Raw genomic sequence first — 21,236 nt, 5'->3', positions numbered from 1 at the left:
CTTAAGTTTTGTGTCTGACATAGCATAAACTTACAAACATCCTGAATGTTTTTCATGTTATTTTGTGTGTATGGTATAAGCGATAGACACCTGAAACATGCAAAGTTTTACTTAAAGGTCCTTGACCTGATCGACAGACTCATCCCCCATTTTCTTCAAAAAAATTGAGATTTTGGTATCAGACGAAAGCTCGTAATTTTCTCATTATTCTAGTGAAATCCCCGAGATATTTTTTGTTTAAATGGTGGACTGGTGGTAATCACACCTGAAGTGTAATTGAGTATAGCCTGAAAAGTCTATTCTTAGAGGGGGAGGGTGAAGTCCACTTTTTGGATGAAAGCAATTTTGTGCACCAGCTCCCGCAAAAAATCCTGGCTACAGGCCGATCGACCTACACTAGACTGTTGCAGTTTAGATTGGATACAGAATTTTCTTTCTTTTGAACCACAGAGGCTCACAATCAGTCAGATTGTTTACTTGAAGCCAATATTTTCCTTGATCTTTATCATGTTTATCTCAAAACTGTTTTTTTCCGCTTATTTTCTCTGCAATATATAATGGGTATGGATATACTATAAGCTTTTAAACCAGACTGGAGCATTTTACTTCAGCCCGATTCCATGATTGAGTGCATGAGATATCTCAGAATAGAATGGCAGCTAAACAAAGATCCAGAAAAAGAAAGTGACAAAAAACCAAACAAACAAATAAGCAAGCAAACAAACTAGCTTTCATACCTTGGTGGACATGTAATTTCATTGCAGCGCCTTCTTTCAAATTCCGGTCTTTTCTCTTCACAGAAGCTATCTGGTACTTGCCGTCCTGTTGATACTCTCATACAGACGATCACACTGACTTCATCTCCTGTTATGAAGGAAAAGATGGAAAACAAAAACTAGTTATGAAAAGTGTTATCTTATCATTTTAGAACTCAGCTGATTGTCATTAGTGACTAGAACACTTAGATCATTGTGCATTACAAAAAGTCACTGATTGCATTTAAACATCATCTGCTCCGAACGCATTAATTCTTTTGGGGGTGTGGAACTGTGGATTTGAAAAAAAGTGGACTTTTGTGCAGGGTTTAGTGAAAAATGGACCTTCTTTCCAAAAATGTTAACTTTTTGGACCAAAAAACCCTGTGTTTTTAAAGAATTTTGTTGGTTGTTGGGACATTTTTTAATACTTTTGAAACTTTGGAGGGTACCCCTTCCCTCATCATCACTTATGACAGTCTTACATTTTCATAACAAAATATGGTCCTACAATGTAAAACTTTACTTATTTTTTACTCCCTACAAATATTAAACATTTTTATCAACAATATCACACCTGTAGCTAGAGGTTTAAGAACCCCATTTTGACCTTATCTTTCTTCTTTTAAAGGCCCTTTCAGTGATTTCACAGGAACATAAAAAAAATGGAAATTTGTCAGAGTTGCTTAGAAATAAAGAATAAGTCTACAGAATTTCATTAAACCACTTTTCCCCTGAATACATCGACAAATTAGTTAAAAAACAGAAGTTTTAGAAAGGTTTTCTACTTCAACTCTGAGAAAATCGAGATTTTCGTACAGTGCGCCACCAATCGACTGGAAAAACTTCCTAGTCCAGTGTTTCTAACACGGGGAAGTAGAGTCTAAATTGATTTAAAACAGACGCTTTTAAGCTACAATTTTGTAGTAGAAAACAAAATAACCAATTAAAGGTCACCGAGGCAAACTAACGGTCAATTCAAATATGAAAACAGTTAAAATTGTGTATTTTGTTTAAAATAGTAGCTACTGATGTAATAAGTAGTAGAAACAATACATAACGCGTGTTGGTACGTGGAGAGTGAGCTTTTTCGATCTCGAGTCGGACTTTTTGTACTGTCAGTATCAAAAGTCCAGAATCATGCAAATGCTTTATTTTGTCTAAAATAGGGGAGAGCGGGGAGTGTTCGCCCTATATTTTTCTGATCAGCCTAGCGATGTCAATTTTAAGGTTAGGGATGACCTGATTAGCCCATGTGAAAGCTCTATGTCTTAGCTATATACAGCCACAATCCCAGAACTATAGGCCTTACAATAGCAACAGGATAGAGCAAACAAAAAGTTTTGCAAAGTGGCGAACTTGCCCCATATTGGGGCAGGTTAGCCCATATGGTGGGGTAAGTTCACCCTAATCACAAAAAAAGGTTTAAACATTGAATAACAATAACATATTAAATGCAAACATTTAGCAAGAGTATACAGGGCATTCATTCTCTTCTGGGGAGTCACTAACTTTGTTGCAGGGGTCGAGTCAGGGTAAAATGTAGGGGTCCAAAGTGAGCTTAAACGTATCATGTTTACAACTTCGGGGAGATTATGGATTAGGACATTAACGGTGGTATGAGTAATACTAATACCACATAACTTTAAAAAAACATGCTTTTCAGTATTTTTGCCTTGTTTAATGGTATAATTATAAATTATTTGAATAATACGCTGATGGGGCAAGTCCGCCCTCCAGTTTGGGGTAAGTCCGCCCGGGGAAGATATAGGGCGAACATGCCCCATCCTCAAAAGGGCGAACGTGCTCTTTGTGCACATTTTTGCATTTTCTTCAGGGTATGCAAAATACAAATCGAATAAGGAGTTTATAACTGCATTAAATCTTTAACAAATCCGATATGTTCCCAATACAGATTTCCATTAAAACCATCTGTATTTATGTATCAATGATAATACAACAATATTAATGCAAGAAAAAATTACGTTTTGGTGTATTTTTTTTGTTTTGGCTGTAGTTCGATGAACACGTCCCTATATGTCGCGTAGCTAATATGAGAAGTTTATAATGACCTATGTCACCTAATTTTGCCATCACCAAATTCCCGATAGCCGTAGTGCTGAGAAACAAGGGTGGGCGAACCTGCCCCTAGGGCTTAACACTCCCGCTCTCCCTACACGGCTTTCGACCGAACCACTAGCAGGCTATGTTAGCACATCTATGCCAATTACAAAGGTACCAAAATCTGAATTTTGATGATTTTTACGATCGTCCGGATGAGCAAATCACTGAATGGGCCTTTAACTAAGTAGTAATACACCATCTCCCTCTAGCCTGCTAAGACTGGATTAGTATTGTGCCTCCCAATTGTTACAAAAATCTGTACTATTTAGATTTGGTCATACAAGCCTTAAATAATAATAACTTTTTGCCCTGTTACAACCTTTACTTTGACCGTTTTTTCACAAGTGGTCTTGGGAATTCATGTTTGTTTGACAAAATTGTGACTTGAAGAAATGAAATCCTATCATTAACCTAAAGCAATATAACTCTATACTTTGATCAGCTCGTAATCGGCAGGAATTGTAAGGCTTTTGCCACTACGCCAAAAAATAGACCCACAATAAAAGTGATATAGTTGACCAGTATGGCTATATTTTGTATGTTAAAGAAAGTAGACAAAGTACAGGATTTCAATTAATAGTCTGTGATGCTTCTGGTGAGATGTAACAAGGCAATTCCCCAAATAAAATAATATATTGATATTAATCCGTGATGTTATGAGGCCCACCTATTACGAGCTGATCAAACTGTAGTGGCAAAGTTCTATAACCCCAGCTAAAAATTGATTTTTGCACCCAATGCATGTCAAAGGTCATTGTATAGGTGCAAACATATTGGAATTACAGAACTGTTTGAGGTACAATTCCTAATGCTGCGATGCTTTTAAAACTTAAATCTGAGCTAGGTTTTTGTGAACTCGGCAGTGAAAAATTCTCATCGCACGGTGGAAATTTTGTTGCATCAAGCAATGATATCGTGGCTGTGAACGCTTGTGATTGGCTGCTGGAAAATCAAGGTTGGCAGAATTACCACCTTAAGGTGGCCCTGTGTTCATGTGCTTGTTTCTCAAAAGTTAGCCTTAAAATGAAAAAAAAAGTGCCCCTCTGACAAAAAAAATGAAAGAGAAAATCAGGAGGGCAAAGGAAAAGAAAAGGGCAAGGCGCCGCTTTTCTAGCAAAATTCAGGGCCAAACTAGTGTAAAATACAAAATTTTTCAACGCTACGCGCGCACATTGTAACAATACAGCCCTTTTTTAGCCGGATAATGGGCGAAATAGTGTAAAATACAGTTTTTTTTCGTGCTACGCTACGCACATCATCCCAATAAGGCCCTTTTCGGGAAGCTCGAAGACATACAGTCTCTATGTATTGTGTGATGCAACTGCAATTTTTTTCGTCTGTGCCCCCAAAATTTTATTTTGCCCCCCCTGACCAAGAAAGCTGGCTACGCCCCTGAGTAGGCTATGCTTCCTTTATTGGTTTACAGCTTTACATCAAATTGGCTGATTTCCCACAAGGCATCCATTTCTCCTTTCAAGTTCACCTCCCCTCACTGTGCATGCCACTAAATCCGCGTGTGAAGCGGTTTCCGGTAAAAGTTTATCACGACTATAGTCCCAACTTTGCATAAAAATGTGCAAAATCGGTACAATATTAACACTTTTAGTGTTGCAAATCGTGTTTTGCTAGAACTTGTGAATGTGATCTCTACTAATTTGAACAGAAAACGCGAAAATTTGAGTGATGTTTACGATGATGAGCGCATGAACACACGAGGTCAAAAGCGCGTTAGCAGTCAGACGTAAACACGGGAAAATCGGGTCTTTTTATATAGCGCTATTTTTCTCAAAAAGTAGACCTAAAATATGGTGTCATTTTCAGATATGTTATGCAGAATTTTGTTCTGATTAAAATGATATCAAATATATATTTCAAAGTAAGACGTAACTCGACTTATAGCCTAAAAACGTGACCCTGTTTTGCACGTAAAGTCTATGGAAAGCTATTTGGTGGCATGTACCCTTTAAGGAGCAATTCCATGCGTTTTTTTTTTTTTTTTATCTATTTAAAATGCACGCGAAGAAATGAGGAAGGACATCAACAAGCGCGTGCATGGACGCCGCCATGTTTTTCGCTGTACGTATGCGTTTTCATGAATAGGCTTACTTTTATTTCCAATTTAATAAAAGTTCGATTTTGGTAGAAGTTTGAAACCTTTTGATATGAATAAAGAAGAGTTTCAAAATATTGAAAACATTGTTTATTTGTGTTTAAATTACAAAGAAGTTTTTCAATTTCATTGTTATTTTTTAACCAATTTTTTTGTCATTTAAACTCAAGTTTTGGCCTTCAATTTTAATACAATTACATAACAAATTAGATTTAAAATATTTAAGTTTCTAGTTTGCTTTATTTATACCACTGTCCAGTATTTTAAATTGTTATAACATTCAAAGTTTAATTTATATTAATATTTAATTTCAAATAGCCATTCATTACATTTGCTTTTTGGACAAAACGGGTTAAAAGTGACGATGGAGGGGGGGTAGGCCTACTTGATTGACATTTCTTGTCTTTTTAAATATTCTGCAGGTACTGAGAATGTTTTAATTTTGAAGTTATGCACTTGCAAAAGATGTTCAAAGAACGTTTACTATTAACATCAATTAATATCTTCATGAAAATAGCAAATCAGCAACCATTGTGCATTCATGTGCATCAAAATGACGAAAAATGGCAATTGTCGGCTATCATGCTTGTGCTTGAAATCGGCATCCTGTCTAAAGTATGTGAAGAAAATAACCCAAAATTTCTTACAATTAATTCAAAATGTAGTGAGAAAGATAACAAAATCATTTTCAAGGCCTAAAAACGATGTTTTAGCCTCTTCAAGGGTGCATGCCACTAAATCCAAGCGTGTGAAGCGGTTTCCGTAAAAGTTTATCACGACTATAGTCCCAACTTTGCATAAAAAAGTGCAAAATCGGTACAATATTAACACTTTTAGTGTTGCAAATCGTGTTTTGCTAGAACTTGTGAATGTGATCTCTACTAATTTGAACAGAAAACGCGAAAATTTGAGTGATGTTTACGATGATGAGCGCATGAACACACGAGGTCAAAACGCGGTTAGCAGTCAGACGTAAACACGGGAAAATCGGGTCTTTTAATATAGCGCTATTTTTCTCAAAAAGTAGACCTAAAATATGGTGTCATTTTCAGATATGTTATGCAGAATTTTGTTCTGATTAAAATGATATCAAATATATATTTCAAAGTAAGACGTAACTCGACTTATAGCCTAAAACGTGACCCCTGTTTTGCACGTAAAGTCTATGGAAAGCTATTTGGTGGCATGTACCCTTAAGAGTTGAAAGCACAGGGGAGACGAGAAGCCCTTGGTATTCCTGAAATAAGTTCCTTCAAATAAACAGTGATGACTTCCACTTTAGTAAACTGATTGGTACAGGAGAATGGAATGAGGCAAAGGTGCATAGAGTTCCTGACCCATAATTTTGTGCGCAGGGCCGGGTACGCAGAGGTGGGCGTTCATGTTTTAAAATTCCATCTAAAACTGTAAATTGACAGTGCCCACATTATGATTACCACTGACTTTTCTGCATTCATTAAAAATATTTTCATACAGATATATTCCAAAAACAACTTGTAAATTTTCAATTTTCAACTAAATTGTGTCATCTTAACTTATAACATTTGTAGTACAGTATCAGAGTATCATAGGGTACGAAGATGAAAAATGTTAAATTGCAACAATTTATTTTATACGGTGAATATTGGTGATGTCAGTCAGGCCCCTAGCCACAATTTATTAGAGGGGGTGCAAGGAGCATCAGTCAGGCCCCTAGCCAGGATTTATTGGAAGGAGGATGCAGGGAGCATCAGTCAGGCCCCTAGCTAGGATTTATTGGAGGGGGTGCAGGGAGCATCAGTCAGGCCCCTAGCCAGGATTTATTGGAAGGAGGGTGCAGGGAGCATCAGTCAGGCCCCTAGCTAGGATTTATTGGAAGGGGTGCAGGGAGCATCAGTCAGGCCCCTAGCCAGGATTTATTGGAGGGGGCAGGGAGCATCAGTAAGGCCCTTAGCCAGGATTTATAGGGGAGCAAGGAGCATCAGTCAGGCCCCAGCCAGGATTTGGGGTGCACGGGAGCATCAGTCAGGCCCCTAGCCAGGATTTATTGGAGGGGGTGCAGGGAGCATCAGTCAGGCCCTTAGCCAGGATTTATTGGAGGGGGTGTAGATAGCTGAAAAAATTTGACATTTTGTTGATTTACCTTCAAAAAAGAAAACACTACATAACTGCCAAATATTGTGATCAGAAGACTAACCAGGTTTTGTTGCAGAGTGTGCTAATTTTAGATAAAAGTGCATCTTCTATTGGCATGAAAGCACCCAAAGCATGCATTATTTTTTTTCAACTTATTTTTAATTTGACATTTTTAGGGTGCATGTGTACAGCTACAAATACCCCTGATTGTTACCAAAATAACAATAACACCTTTACTGTTCCAAGAAAGTATTCTACATGTTCTACGCAATACTTTAGTTCCAATGAAAATCAACAGAAATTTGCCTTTGGGGAAGTCAAGATTGGCTACTAGCCTGCTAGTGTTAAAGCTGAACACAATTCAGAAGAACTTTTTGCATTTAAATAAAGATCGCTTATTGATTTATAATATAAGTCAACCTGTTTCCTCTGGTTCAAATATAACATTATTTCTGTATTGTGTGCTACTGGTTATCAAATTTATTATTTGAATAAAGTCTTATTACTTGGGGTAAGAATTCAACTGTAGGCCTATTGCTCCTTCTGTAAATAAGACTGCTGTGATCGACCCGGGGGGGGGGGCACTCACATTTCCCAGCTATACGGGTATGGGCCGCGGCGACGACCCCCTTTTTCAGAGCCACTGGCCGTTCCTTAGACCCTCTGAATTCATTGTTTGCCCGCTCTGAAGCCCCAAAATTTTTCTAGCCGTTCCATAGACCCAGAGAAAATACAGGTAGAGAAGCGACACTCCGTACAATTAACGTGCAGACGGCCTATACCGATGTGAGGACAGAAAATGTGACTCTCCTGCTAGTCTCGGGCGCGGGCCAGACTGTATGCGGTATGAACAAAAACATAATTAACTGGTTGTGTAGGAGACTAGCAGGAGAGTCACATTTTTCTGTCCTCTGCTGTCCTCCGGAGTGTCGCGGTCCTGATAGACCCTCAGATCATCGATTTCCGCTCTCATCGGCATCTTGAGAGACGTGTTTTCTGTCCTACTATTTCAAGCCCAAAAGCAGACCCAAAAGCTACTTTTGCGAGCCCCAAAACTTCAAAGGGAATTTTCCATTAATTTCTTCCCCATTGAAACACATTGTAAGGAATAAGGTGAACTTTGGGTGGGATTTTGGGCTCCTTTAGTAGTGGCAACACTGGTTGACTGATAATAAATAAACATTGCAGCAATGCCGATCGCGAGAGTCCAGCTGGTGAACATTTAGCTAGAAATAAATGATTTTGAGATCTCTTTTTGGAATAAAATTGCCAAATATGAGGAAAAGTACCTTAATAATTATGTACACATCCTTGCAGCTCTCCATAAACAATGAATTAAAAGGTAATTTACGATCTACTGGTCTAGTAAAATCGGGAGTGGAATGGCTGTCAAATTCTGCACACTTCACTCAATCATCTCATGGTATAAGCATGACAGTTCAATGTAGTCTAAATGTTTTTCTATTCGCACTGAAAAAATAATTCTTGTGGGTTTGTTTTTATGGTGGGCTTTTGTAATGCTGCTATAATTATCAGTAGGCTAATAGCATAGATTGTAGGTCTACAGGGTCTAGTAATTTTGATTTGAATGCTGTTTTGCTTTGTTGAGGTTTCCATCGTAATGGGCCAAACCAGACCTATTTTGCATTAATGATTTTCCTGATTAATAATTTAATGCACAATTCAAAGTGAAATCGATTCCTTCAAAAATCTGTGGCAAAAACGCAACAAAATTGAACCCTGGTTTGGCCTGCGGGTTTAGTTTCCGAGATTTTTCAGATTTTGGCGGCCGATCAGTTCCCAAGACCCCCCTTTTGGCCAGTCAATCAGTTCCCAAGACCCCCTTTTTGATCGGCCAATCAGTTCCCTAGACCCTCCTTTTTTGGCTGGCCGATCAGTTCCTTAGACCTCAAGTTCGAAACTGGCGGTGGCACACCCCTACCAAAAAAAAATTCGAGTGCCCCCCCCGGGGTGATCGATGAGTAAAATAAAAGGTCTAACAAACTGGTCTGTAAGGTGTTGACCCAAAAAATAAAAAGTTAGGTTAGTCTAACTAAACACATATCCTAGTCTAAAGAAACAAAAGTCAAGTTAAATATGGAGTGCTGTTGAAGTGGTTTAAAATAACCAACCAAATAATAGGCAAATCCATACTCCGCCAATGGAAGACATGCAGCAAAATATACAAGCACCGCTGTATTGAGAAGCGCATGGTAGGTAAAGGTAAAGGAGTTGAACCTGCAATTTTTACAGCACGGAGTACCCATCTTTCTTTCGTTAGCAATTAGGCCAGATCCAACATGAAATGTTGTTCCATGGTGAGTCTGTTCCCATCCCAGCATTTAAGAATGCCGGTACCCATTTATACAACTGGGTGGAGAGAAGTAATCAAGATAAAGTACCTTACTCAAGGGCACAACATGATGGCGTCACCGGGGCTTGAACCCACAACCTTCTGATTATGATTTGGAGCCCATTCCACTCGGCCACCGGGCTCCCAAAGCGCATGATCACATTAAAGAACATCATGACAAAAGTATAGGAAAGCTGGATAGAGGTTCAGTGTGAGGAGATTGAGGAGAGCCTGACCAAGAATTTCAGCAAAAAGGCATTGAACCAAACAGCATAAAAATGGGAAGATCTACCTCAATCCAAGAACAAAATGGAAAGTGTCTCACTGAACAACAGGAAATTCACAGTATTAGTACTATTATTGTGTGATATGGCTTGTGTCCAAATTGATACTACTTTAAAATAATCAGCATGATCAGTGTCACTCAGTGGTTATTCTTATCGTTGGAATTTAAGATAATCATTATGAATGTAAACAGTAAAGTTCATGTTTTCATATATTGTTGATAACATTAATAATAATAACAATAATAATAATAATAATAGCGATAAGACATTGTTCATATTGTTATCATATACAAACTACAAGCAGTATACGTGCGAAATTAAGTGACCCAGCAGACTTTTTATTTGACATGGAATATTCGATGTAATGTTATCTAATCTATTCCCATCCTACTTCCAGTAATGTTAAGTTCTAACAAATGTTTGTTGACGTAAAATCGATAATATATATTTTTACCAGATATCCTACGTAAAAGATTGATTTTACGTCATCAAACATTTGTTAGAACTTACACATTACTGGAAATAGAATGGGAGTAGATTAAATAACGTAGATATGTTACATCAAATATTCTATGTCAAATACTCAGAGTCTGTAGCGGCCCTAACATAGGTTAAAGTTTTCTAGGTGAAGGTCACTTCTATAGATCTGGACGTGCAATATGATGTCTTTCATAATTATTCCAATTCTGCTGCTTGTCCTCCCTCCAAAGATGCAGAGGAAATTTCCATAATGATAATAAAATATAAAACACCTATTATGGTTTACATCAGTGGAGGATCAAGGGGTGGGGGGGTGGGCTTTTGAGTGATATAGATGTTAGTGAGATAAACTTTATTTCTCAGCTTTAGCTTAGATTAATAATAGCCTAGCTGCCCTATTGTGTTAATTAACTGGTCATGGTCCTGTTCCACAAGTTGCGGATGAAATGTGCAATGCAAGTAATGTTTCCGACTAACTATAACGGGGCAATATTGGGTTGTACAAAATCGCTCATAACAGATTTATCATCAGTTGCGTTTTAGTTTATTTTTGTAAAATTATGCATCACTGGTGAGAAAAATTAAGTCATCATCATCATTGATCATCATCATCATCATTGTCATCATCATCATCGTTGTCATCATCATCATCATTGTCATCATCATCATCATCACAATAACTATTACTGCCCTCTATCTTATTAATTGTTGTCATCAACATCATCGTCACCACTACCACCATCATCAACATTCATCGCCGTCAATCATTACTTTCTAATTACTAATCATCATCATCATCATCATCATCATCATCATCATCATCATCATCCACACCATTATCATTCAAGATTCATCACCATCATCATTAAATCATTACTTTCTTTCAAACCTACCTAAAACCTTCCCTGCTATTACAAATTATTGAAACAAAACATCACCAATTTGCGTAATTTTCTCCTGCCCAGTTCCACCTCTACACCACCCCATCTCCAACTGATCTTAATTAACCACCTCTGTAAGACAACAGGTGACGTTTAATATGATGGCCAGACCACCGCTGATTCTGCGGCTATTTAAGCTACTTTTAACATCAGTTAGGAAATTGAAGTGTTGCAGAAATTGAATCGCCAATTTCATTTATGCTACGTTGGCATCTTATCAACATCCACACCAATTTTCTTGGCGACAAGTTAGTGTAACCTAAGCCTTTCTCCATCTATTATCAAATACTGTTAATTGTTGTTTATAGTATCAAATTATTTTAGTTGACAAAACAATCATGTTCAACTTTAAATATTTGGAATTATTTTAAGAATTATTTTCAAACAAAATTATGAACGCAGTAATAGAGAAAATGTAATTCAAGAACTTACAAATTAATATTCTTTTCTCTTTTTGCATCAGTAAGTTTATTAAGTTGTAAAATTGGTTTGAAAACTTCAAAATTGTTTAAAATCTTTTTAAATTGTTGGAAGTTATTTATCGTCAAAATTATTGCAAATCAAGCGTGTAGCCAGTACTTTGGGAGTAAGGAATTTGGAAGTTGCCGAATGTGGACCTTTTTGGGTACCTTTTAACATTTACACTGAAAAATAGACCATCTTGTCGATGGGAGGAGGGGGCATCACACATGGTACTCAATACAGATGACCATAGGGGGATGTGCCGCAAACGTGGGTAGCATTTCCTGCCTTTTGGTATATTAATGACCCCCTTTCTAAGCCAATTTTGGTATATGGATAGGTCCTTTCCAAAAATTGTGACTTTTGGTATACTATCCATAAGCCCAAATTTCTTGAAAAATTATATTAATGGGTCCCCTTTCAAATTCTCAGCAGCACAACCCTACCAAAACCAAACTTGAGTACCCCCACCCCGGACCCACATGGTTATACACCTGCAGCAAATCATCAGAGAGATGTACTATTAACTTGCCTACTCACTTTCATGCGGTGGAAGCATCCAATTAGGCAGAGTCAGCTGATTATCACAATGTACATTTATTCCGCAAGCCATAAAAATCACAAAAATAACGAGTAATTCCTTAAAATTATTCCATAATTGTAAAATGATTCCAATCCTAGCCATGCTGTCTATTTATTCCCTGCTAAAAGCTTATATTCCTCTATATTGTAGCATAAGTTCCTTGTAGTTACAACAATTTATCTACATATGAAGTGTAAAGTTCTTCACTGCTTTCTAGTGAAACTCCCAGGGTTTCAAACTGTTGGTTCTCCTTTCACATCCCAGCAAACATTGCTTCATATCCACAATACTACCCTTTTTTCAGCGTCTGACATGACAATACCAAACCATTTCTGTGTTTCCTCCAACGTTTACCACTGAAAATGTATAGCTTTTTATCAATACTGCCCCACCACGACAAAACAAGTTAACTGACATTTTTGCGAAATTGATTTTTTATGTTTTTGAACTCTGGGCAACTCGTTACATATGTTGAACAAAAAATATTTTTTGTAAAACATCCGAAGAGCTAGATATCAGCATGTCGAAATGAGTTAAGGGCTGGGGTATGAGCGACCTTGAAGTTCCGGTATCTGGAGAGGGGAAGCAATGAGTTACCCCAAATCACAGCGGCAGGTAGTGACTGGGCCGCCGAGTGCTAATATATATTTATTTTGGAAAGTTCGTGTTTGTTTTAAATTTTGGGGCGTTTTTCCAAAATTTGATATTTTTGGTGATATTTCAAAAAAGCGACATGCCAAAGACAACTCTTTGGGCACATAGTTTGTTATTGTTATTGCAGTTCTTTTCCACATACCTACGTTAACATTCGATTGGGTGATTTACTAATATTATATATTTTATGACTGCAATTTGGCGTTTTCAATGCGTTTTACACGTATCATGAAATTAACGCAAATATCTAGTCACGCTGCTTTTAGAATTTTTACCTGATCGTCGGCTTTTGCAGGCAACAGAATGCAGATTGGCTCACGATAGATGTCGATTCTCTATGTGGTTCACTCATTGATAAAATGAGTTTGCATTCCTTGTAACAACACACACATTGCCGCCTGGAAACCGGGTCTGGTACTGATTTTGGGACAGCCAATAGACTTCAGCGCCAGATCAAAAATAAAAACCACACGACTGACGACTATGTGTTTATGTTTCCGCGACTAAAGCTTGTGTCTACATCTATTACTATACTTCTTTGGAAACGTTGACCTTTGACCATTCTTTGTATAACGCCCTGATATGACCTTGATATGTTCGCTTGATTGGGTACGTTATAGCATCCATTTCATTGAGGTGTTAGGACTTGGTCAGTATAATACTTGCAGGGATACAATAGTTTAACATGGTGTGTGAGCATGGTGAAAGACTCATTATTGATTAGGCGCGGACATATTAAAGGCACAGGTCCTTTGCGTGTATAGCAGAAAATTATAATAGAATGTGTGAATAGAATGTTTGGAATTTTGCAACTAAAATACTAACTGCATTCTGCATTGTGTATTTATTTATTTATTTAGGCCTATGCCTATTTATTTATTTACTGACTTATTTATTTATTTTATTTATTTGGTATATTAGTTAGTAGGCCTAGTTAGTAATATTCCATGATAGGCCTACGTCGGTTTATTATTGATTGTTGATAACTTGACCGATTGATAGTCATTTCACATTATATTCCTAGTTTATAGGCCAATTTGAATAACATCGCACATTAGATAAATAGACCTATCAGTATTGATTTATTCTATTCAGCAATATCAAGGATTACTATCAAACTTCTCATAGCTGATTGTCAGTTGGCTCAGTGGTAACGCAGTAGGTTTTACAACACCGAGGTCCCGGGTTCGATTCCCACCTCTGCCTATTTTTTGCAAGGCTGAGAAAAAAAAATGAAATTTCTGGACTGCAAACTTATTTGGCGCGCGATCTGAGCTGGTCCTTTTCTGGTGGCTGTGTCTGTTACAGGCACACTCCCTCTGCATCCAAACCAGGTTCATGCTCATTACACCTCCCTTAACTGCATCATTTACCTCATAAAACCATGACAAAACAAGTTAACTGGCAAGGCCTATGGAGTTTTACACACTTAACACTTCATTGATTATTATTGATTTTTGAACAATGCTTGAGCAATTCACAGTTTGGTCTCTAATTCAAAACTGTGAAATTGCAGTTAACTCGTTTTGTCATTGTGGGGCAGAATACCCTAAGGGGTCAGATTATGCAAATTAAGAAGTTCTGCTCTTGCACAACTCTGGGACAGTGAAATAATTTGATTGGTCACTTAGCCAGTGCTCAGCTTAATATTCATGAGATACTGTGGTGCTGCCCAATCATGAGTGAGTGTACATGAATAATTAAGTGGATGTATTTGCAGTATGTGGGTATTAAAGAGAATTACTGAAAGTAGTTTTGCATGAAGGATATCTGGTTTGTGTTTAAGAAAATCCTATGTAAGCTCAAAAGTGAACACACTTTACATTATTAATCATAATAGAAATATTTCTTACATGGATTTGTTATACAAAACAGGAGTCAATGTCAAGAAATTTCATTTAGTACGCTTGGCTTAAGTTAAAGTTACGAGAAGCCTGCTAGGCTAGCCTGGGGTCTAAAAGAAAAAGAAAAAGGATTGCGCAAAAACCTGTTCACGCTGCTGAGTGCTGATCAACAGGTGTATGAAAACATACTGGGCTATTCCAATTGAATTCCATGCCCCCTCTATGGAAGACATGAACTTAATCTTCTACACAGGGAGTGTGAATTTCAAATGGAGTTACCTGAATGGGCGACTCCATTTAAATATTGAGCAAAATGGCCAACTTCTGTAAAACCATGATAAAATATACAAGAATTTTTTTCTTAAAATTTTTGAATGGGAAAGAATGTGCAAAGGCCCCCCCTGGCTATGTCACTGTGCTAAATTTTAATGGAAAGTTTTTTATTTTGCAATTGGCAATTAACACTAACAGTCTTTTACTAATTCTTGATATAATTTTATTTGGCAAATAATTTTATTTGGCAAAAAACAAATTATTCATTTTTAATAGAAAACATGTATGCTGTGAAAAATTGTGCTTTACATTATTGACAATAAGGCTACATAATAGATACCTATTTTCACCAGGCTATTAAAGAATTTGTACATTTAAACCAACGGTATCATAAATAATTTTCCATTTAACATGGGGAGCATCCTGCAATCCCCGAAATATGTCCTTGGAACGCTTTAGGCATCTTGAATGAAATCAAACGTGTATTTTTAATGTGGATAAAATGTTCAATATTTGGAATAAGAAGAATGGGCCATCAATTAACACTTTCCCTTCCCCACCCCCCATCATTCAATGTTGCGACACTTTTGAGACACGCTGAACACATTTGCACGTTTCAACATTGCACGGGGGAGTGGGGGGGGGGGGACTTATTTTCCCCTAAAGACGCTTTAATGTTTCAAGACATATTTCGGGGATCGGGGATTCACAGGCGGCACAGAGAATATTTTTCGGGGGCATTGCGAGAGCACAGCAAATTTCAGTGGGGGAAAAATCAACAAGTTTTGTGCAAAATTGCTGCAAAAAGTGGATTTCTTTCCGTAATTTTAGGTTTTACTGGGGAAATGGGGGGGCAAGAGTTCTGGCCCTGGTACGACCACTGCCTGGATTTGAACCTGAGATCATCACTTTATCAAAAAAAAATGTGCAAATTATCATGTCAAAATGTTTAGAGAGGTAAAACTCCAATACAGAACACATAGAATTAGAAGCATAGATATTTTGATAGAAGCAAGCCAGAAGCAGCCAGCTATTTGATATGAGGGTGTCAAACATGTCTGATTGTTTACATTAACATCCCAAATACAATTACCAGAAGGCTGACATCTCTTCACCCCATACTAGTCCCCTCACTTAACCTATTGACCAATATAAACAACATTGCCGATTGCCTTACAATTCCTGCAGAATCATAAGGGAATGAAGCCAAGCTAATTTAAGCCTACCATGGCAACATTACTTCCTGGCATCACACTTTTTCTACAGATGATTACAGTATGTGAAACAGCCAAGGAGTAACATTTACATAGGCTTAGGAACAGGGGGGCTTTCGGGGTTCAATCCTTTTGGTGCGGGGGCTGGAACACCTTTCATCCCCCCAATAATCCTAGGCGAAGTTAAAATTTTTTGATGAAATAAGAGGGAAAATGGGTGTTTGTGACCTATATTTTGCAAAATTTTCTAACCCCACCCAGGGTGGCCCACTAAATTTTTTTCAATTTTCAGCCCCTCAATATTGCAAATCTTCCTAAGTCAGTGATTTACTAATAGCAGGTCCATGTACAGGAGTTTCTTTTATTATTTTTTTAGGGGGTGGTGCAGGACTGAAAAAAATTGGCCCGTTTCAAATGAAATGTGCGCTTGTGCAGACCTTTCGTGGCCTTTTTAGATTTTTTGAACACCATATCACCAATTGATGAACTTTATGTCAATTTTTCTAACTCTTTTGGACCTTTTTGTTGAAAAAATACCTCCCGCTCCAATTGCGTAGGGGCTTGCCTAACTGTTTATCGCCTATGCACGATAACTACTTTTATCATTCAAAGGCGCCTCAATTTAAGGCTTTCTGAGTTTATGTAAGCTGTACCTATCAATTTATCCCTGAGTAACTAATTTTTCTATGAACTCGTAGTGCCATGAGTGCGTAGTGTATAGTAAGTGTAAAATCTATGAATGTTGGTTGACACGTTATTGGATGTAGATTGTAGATAGGTACAGTTTACATAATATTAGTAAGCATTTACCCTAGAAAAAGGTGGTTGTTATAAACGGCCATGGATCAGCATTTGAAAACAAGTGGTTGTACCACTCTCGGTGTAATGAAAATGGATTGATCCCATCTTGAGGACCAAAAAAAATACTGTCCAAAATGAAGAAGTACTTTTTTGGTATATCCACTTAAGAAAGTGTAAAGAATGCCTTCAGGGAGAATTTCCAAAATTGTTTGAGGCGTGTCTTGTGTCATGTATGAACCTTACATATCTCTACATTTATGAGCACAATGTTGAGACTAAACAGAACTTCTAGGTTTAATCGTAGGTGTGTGTGTGGGGTGGGGGATGGGGATGGGGCAACTGCCTCCCCTGTAGGACATCTTTCCATCCCTTTTGCCCCTTCGCTCCCTCTGTGGGATGCTGGCCGATATTTTATTATTTATGGCTGTTGCCTCATTAATATGATGCTGACAATGACCACCATCGTCTGGTGTATTAGTGATCTGTACTACTGCCCTCTATTGGTTCTTTATGCCCATACCCTATCAAACTTTGGACCAATGCTGTGACAGCAAGTAATGCTATGCTGCCCTCTATAATAGAGTTATCATAGACATGGTGATAGCATGAGGATTTGGTCTCACTTGGTGGAGTTGGTATGTCGCACCCATGGGCCACATGCGTATTTAAAAATATGTATTTATAAATATAGTCAAAGCACACTGTTTATGGGGATGGGGATACTGAAAATGTGTCTAAAAAGTGCACTTTCAATGACTTAAGGTTTTGACAGAGGCAAGAGGGATGGAGTCAATTAGTACATGTTTAGTGGAGCAAATGTCCCCCATACCTCTCTACTTCAAACCACTTCCCCATACAGAGGCCACACCTCTGATCCACAGCAGATAATCACGCCTTGTTTCAGAAAAAATAACCAGCGCATAATTTTCGGTAAAGCCCATAAGCCTTTGTGAGCAGACCTGAGATATTGTCGTCATTTGACTTCACTCTGACTTGTTATGCGCAGTAACAATGTTCGCTAAATTGGTGTGACGCAGTATGACATTAAATGACGACTTCTCAGGTCTACTTGCAAAGGCTTATGGAATTTACCAAAAAAGTCAATTGGCCAAGGTGTGCGATAATGATTGACACAATGACTTTGTTAATATTCCATCAATGGCCATCCTATTAAACAAAGTATACCAAGGTTCTATGTGTGAAATAGCGCCATTTCACTAGTGCATCATGGGAAGGCAATTATTTTCTGCAGTGTCTCTGACCTTAATACATGTAGCATTTAGATACACCTTACCTCCTCCACACGATGCAGTGCATTGTGACCATCCATAACTTTTCCATACATATTGCAATGGTTCTACGTATTGATAATGAAATTTATCCTTGCTTGTATGCCGTGTATTGGTAAATAATAACTGTAAAGGGTGAAAAATAAAATACAAGGTATACAATCTTTAATAATATTCAAAAACATTTTTGAAAACTTGCAGTAAAACATTCTAATATCGGGTTATTTAAGTGTTAACAAAATATTTTGCTATAATGTTTGCAAGAAATATTTTACAGTATAATGACGAAAAAACTACCCTGTTCTACGGGCGGACGAACCTTTGAAGTATGGTCGATCAGACATTTTTGTTAGCAAATGACTCTAAAAATGCCCAAAATCTGTTAATAAATTGCACTTTTCTTGCAATTTTTCCCCTTGCTTCACTCATGTTTTGTTTCAGTCAATATAAATCTACTTTTTGCCCAAAACAGCTAATTTTAAATGCATACAGCAATTTCCATCAAACTTGATCCACTTTCCGCCAAAAAACGGCCGATTTTAAATGCATGCAATTTTTTTAAATTCCCAAAACAGAAAATCTGGTACAGACTGGTCGGGGTAACAAGAAGTTACTTGCATTATATTTTTTGTGGTTTTAAGGTTAATATCTTTGAAGACAGACTTCATTTTCATTATTTTTATCTCACATTCTCATTATTTTTTCTTCATTTTTTTATTCAAGGAAAAACATGTTTATTGTGAATTTCTGTGTTTTCCATTTTTTTTCTTAAATTCTGTGGATTTTTCCGTTTTTCTGTGACACAGAAACAGCCACTTTACATTAACCACACCTCTTATGACCAATCATCACAGGAGCCCTCATCCCACAAGACGAATACACAGAGGTACCAACATAAGCTTTTGATGATTTAATCTGACTAGATCCAATGATGTAATGGTGGTAATTCCTGCATTCAGGTCATAAGGCTATTTACAGGAAACCAGATTTATTGAAGTTGGGCCTGGGTGGACCCATCAATATACCAATGTCAAAGACTACTCGCGATTAAGGGGGACACGAGCCACAAGTCGCAATGTCCCACGAATAGCGAGCGTAGTGAGTCCACTATGGTTTCCAAGAGTGTGTGGTTCCCAATAGTTTATCTCCCTATGGGTGTAGGTACATGGTCTGTAGCTCAGACTATGTTTATGGCACATTTAAAGGGACATTCAGTCAATCCCAAACTACACTACTCCCAAAACATGTCTTTTAAAAAAAATATATATTTAGTTATTTACTAATGCAGTAACTAACCTCTATGTAATGAATAAGCTATAGACAGCAGTATTAGTTTATATGTCGGAAAATTACGGGGAAAATACAGAGATTTTGGGGGATGAAAAAAAATACGGAATTCCGTAAAAATATGGAGAAATTACATCTCTGTGTTATAACTTGGCTAGGAATAAGAAATTACGTGCAATCTGAAATCTCAGAGATCTGTCTTGTATTGTCTTGATTTATCAACAATTTTTGGGTAACTTCAGAAAATTTTACAGATTTTTTGGACCTTGATGTACCTCTGCAAGTCTCTCATTTATTTTAAATATTGACAGCTCACAATTATAATAATACTTACTTACAAGAAGAAACTGTGACACAACAAACACACAAGAAAGCTAACAAATAAACAAATAAACAAGATTGTGGCTTGTACAGATGTTCAAACACACATTAAACCTGACATCTATTAATTAAACACATGAACTACTTTTTAAAAGCATTATAACACCCATAGCCTTTTATAAGGAAATTCATGATCTTATTCACATACTGCGTGTTTCTACTGAGGGCCAAACTCCGTGCCGTGCCGGGTCATGGCGGGTAACAAGTCCAGTAGAAACGATCTGGGTTGCCGTGTCATGCCGGGTCATGTGCTCGCCTTTCGTGATCCACCTCTTGAGGTGGATCATGCTGGGTCAAAACGTGTAATCCGCGCAGTAGAAACGAGCCGTGTGATCGGTTGCCGGGTCGAGGTCATCGTGATGCAAAAATAACTCAATTTATAGTCTACTTAACAGTAGGGGCCTAGGCCTATAAATTAATGTAGTAGGTTCCTTCTTTCTGATATTATATACACTGACCACATGTGTACTCGCATTAAGTAAAATGGATATGACTTTACTATAGGCCTACTTCTTTATAGTTATTGAGTTAGTTATATTCTGGCTGTAAATTAATTATCATAATAGCCAATTACTAGATCTACTGGTAAATTAATGCAATGTGGATTAACAAAAACACTAAATTGTGATTGTAGGTCTTATGCCATGATTTAAATTTCAGATACAACCGTCATGAAATCTCGTTACAGGAAAAAAATGCCGTGCATCGTGCGAGACCCGGCTTTCTGGTCTCAGTAGAAACAAGCTGGGTAACGGTGGCCAGATTATGATCGGTATTTTGTGCTCAGAAAATAGCGGGTCAAAAAGAGGTACGCTCAGTATAAACACGCTGATAGAAATAACCCTTTTTTTTTAAAGGAGACCTGTTTCGCTCACATATCGGCCATCTTTCATCACTTCCATGTCACTGATTCTAAACATACTGTAGTAATTGGCACTTATCAAAGGAACAAAAAGGAAATTAAGTTGTGCAAACTGCTTGTTATATCTTCAGCTCCCCCTAAATCTCCGAAGACACCCTTGGTGCCAGTCTTAATTTGTTCCCTGTATCTAGGGAAGGGGAAGCCTCCCTGTTTTTGTTTAGGTACATGTGGCTGAAATGACTCATTATTGTGTAACCGTCAGTATACTTATGAAGAATATTAGTCTGGACTGGCTGGAGGAGTCAGAATTTCCAGAGAGATTTGCATCTTGTATTGCATAAAGTGACATCATACACTTGACAATATGGAAAGCTTCACACAGGTGGTGGATGACATGATCGAGCCGGCAACTTGTGAAACC

At 37.6% G+C, this 21,236-nt stretch overlaps 1 protein-coding gene across 1 annotated transcript in view; it reads right to left on the bottom strand.

Moving 5' to 3' along the window:
- Window positions 1-21,236, bottom strand: part of LOC140170806 (ADAMTS-like protein 1) — a 311,693-nt gene that overhangs the window by 36,585 nt on the left and 253,872 nt on the right. Inside the window, 2 exon segments of the mRNA XM_072194025.1 lie at window positions 738-864; window positions 18,291-18,411. Coding sequence (XP_072050126.1) covers window positions 738-864; window positions 18,291-18,411 — 248 coding nt within the window.

The sequence above is a fragment of the Amphiura filiformis genome, chromosome 15, assembly GCF_039555335.1.
Source record: "Amphiura filiformis chromosome 15, Afil_fr2py, whole genome shotgun sequence".
Lineage (NCBI taxonomy): Eukaryota > Metazoa > Echinodermata > Ophiuroidea > Amphilepidida > Amphiuridae > Amphiura > Amphiura filiformis.
This window is presented reverse-complemented; position numbering and strand designations above follow the sequence as displayed.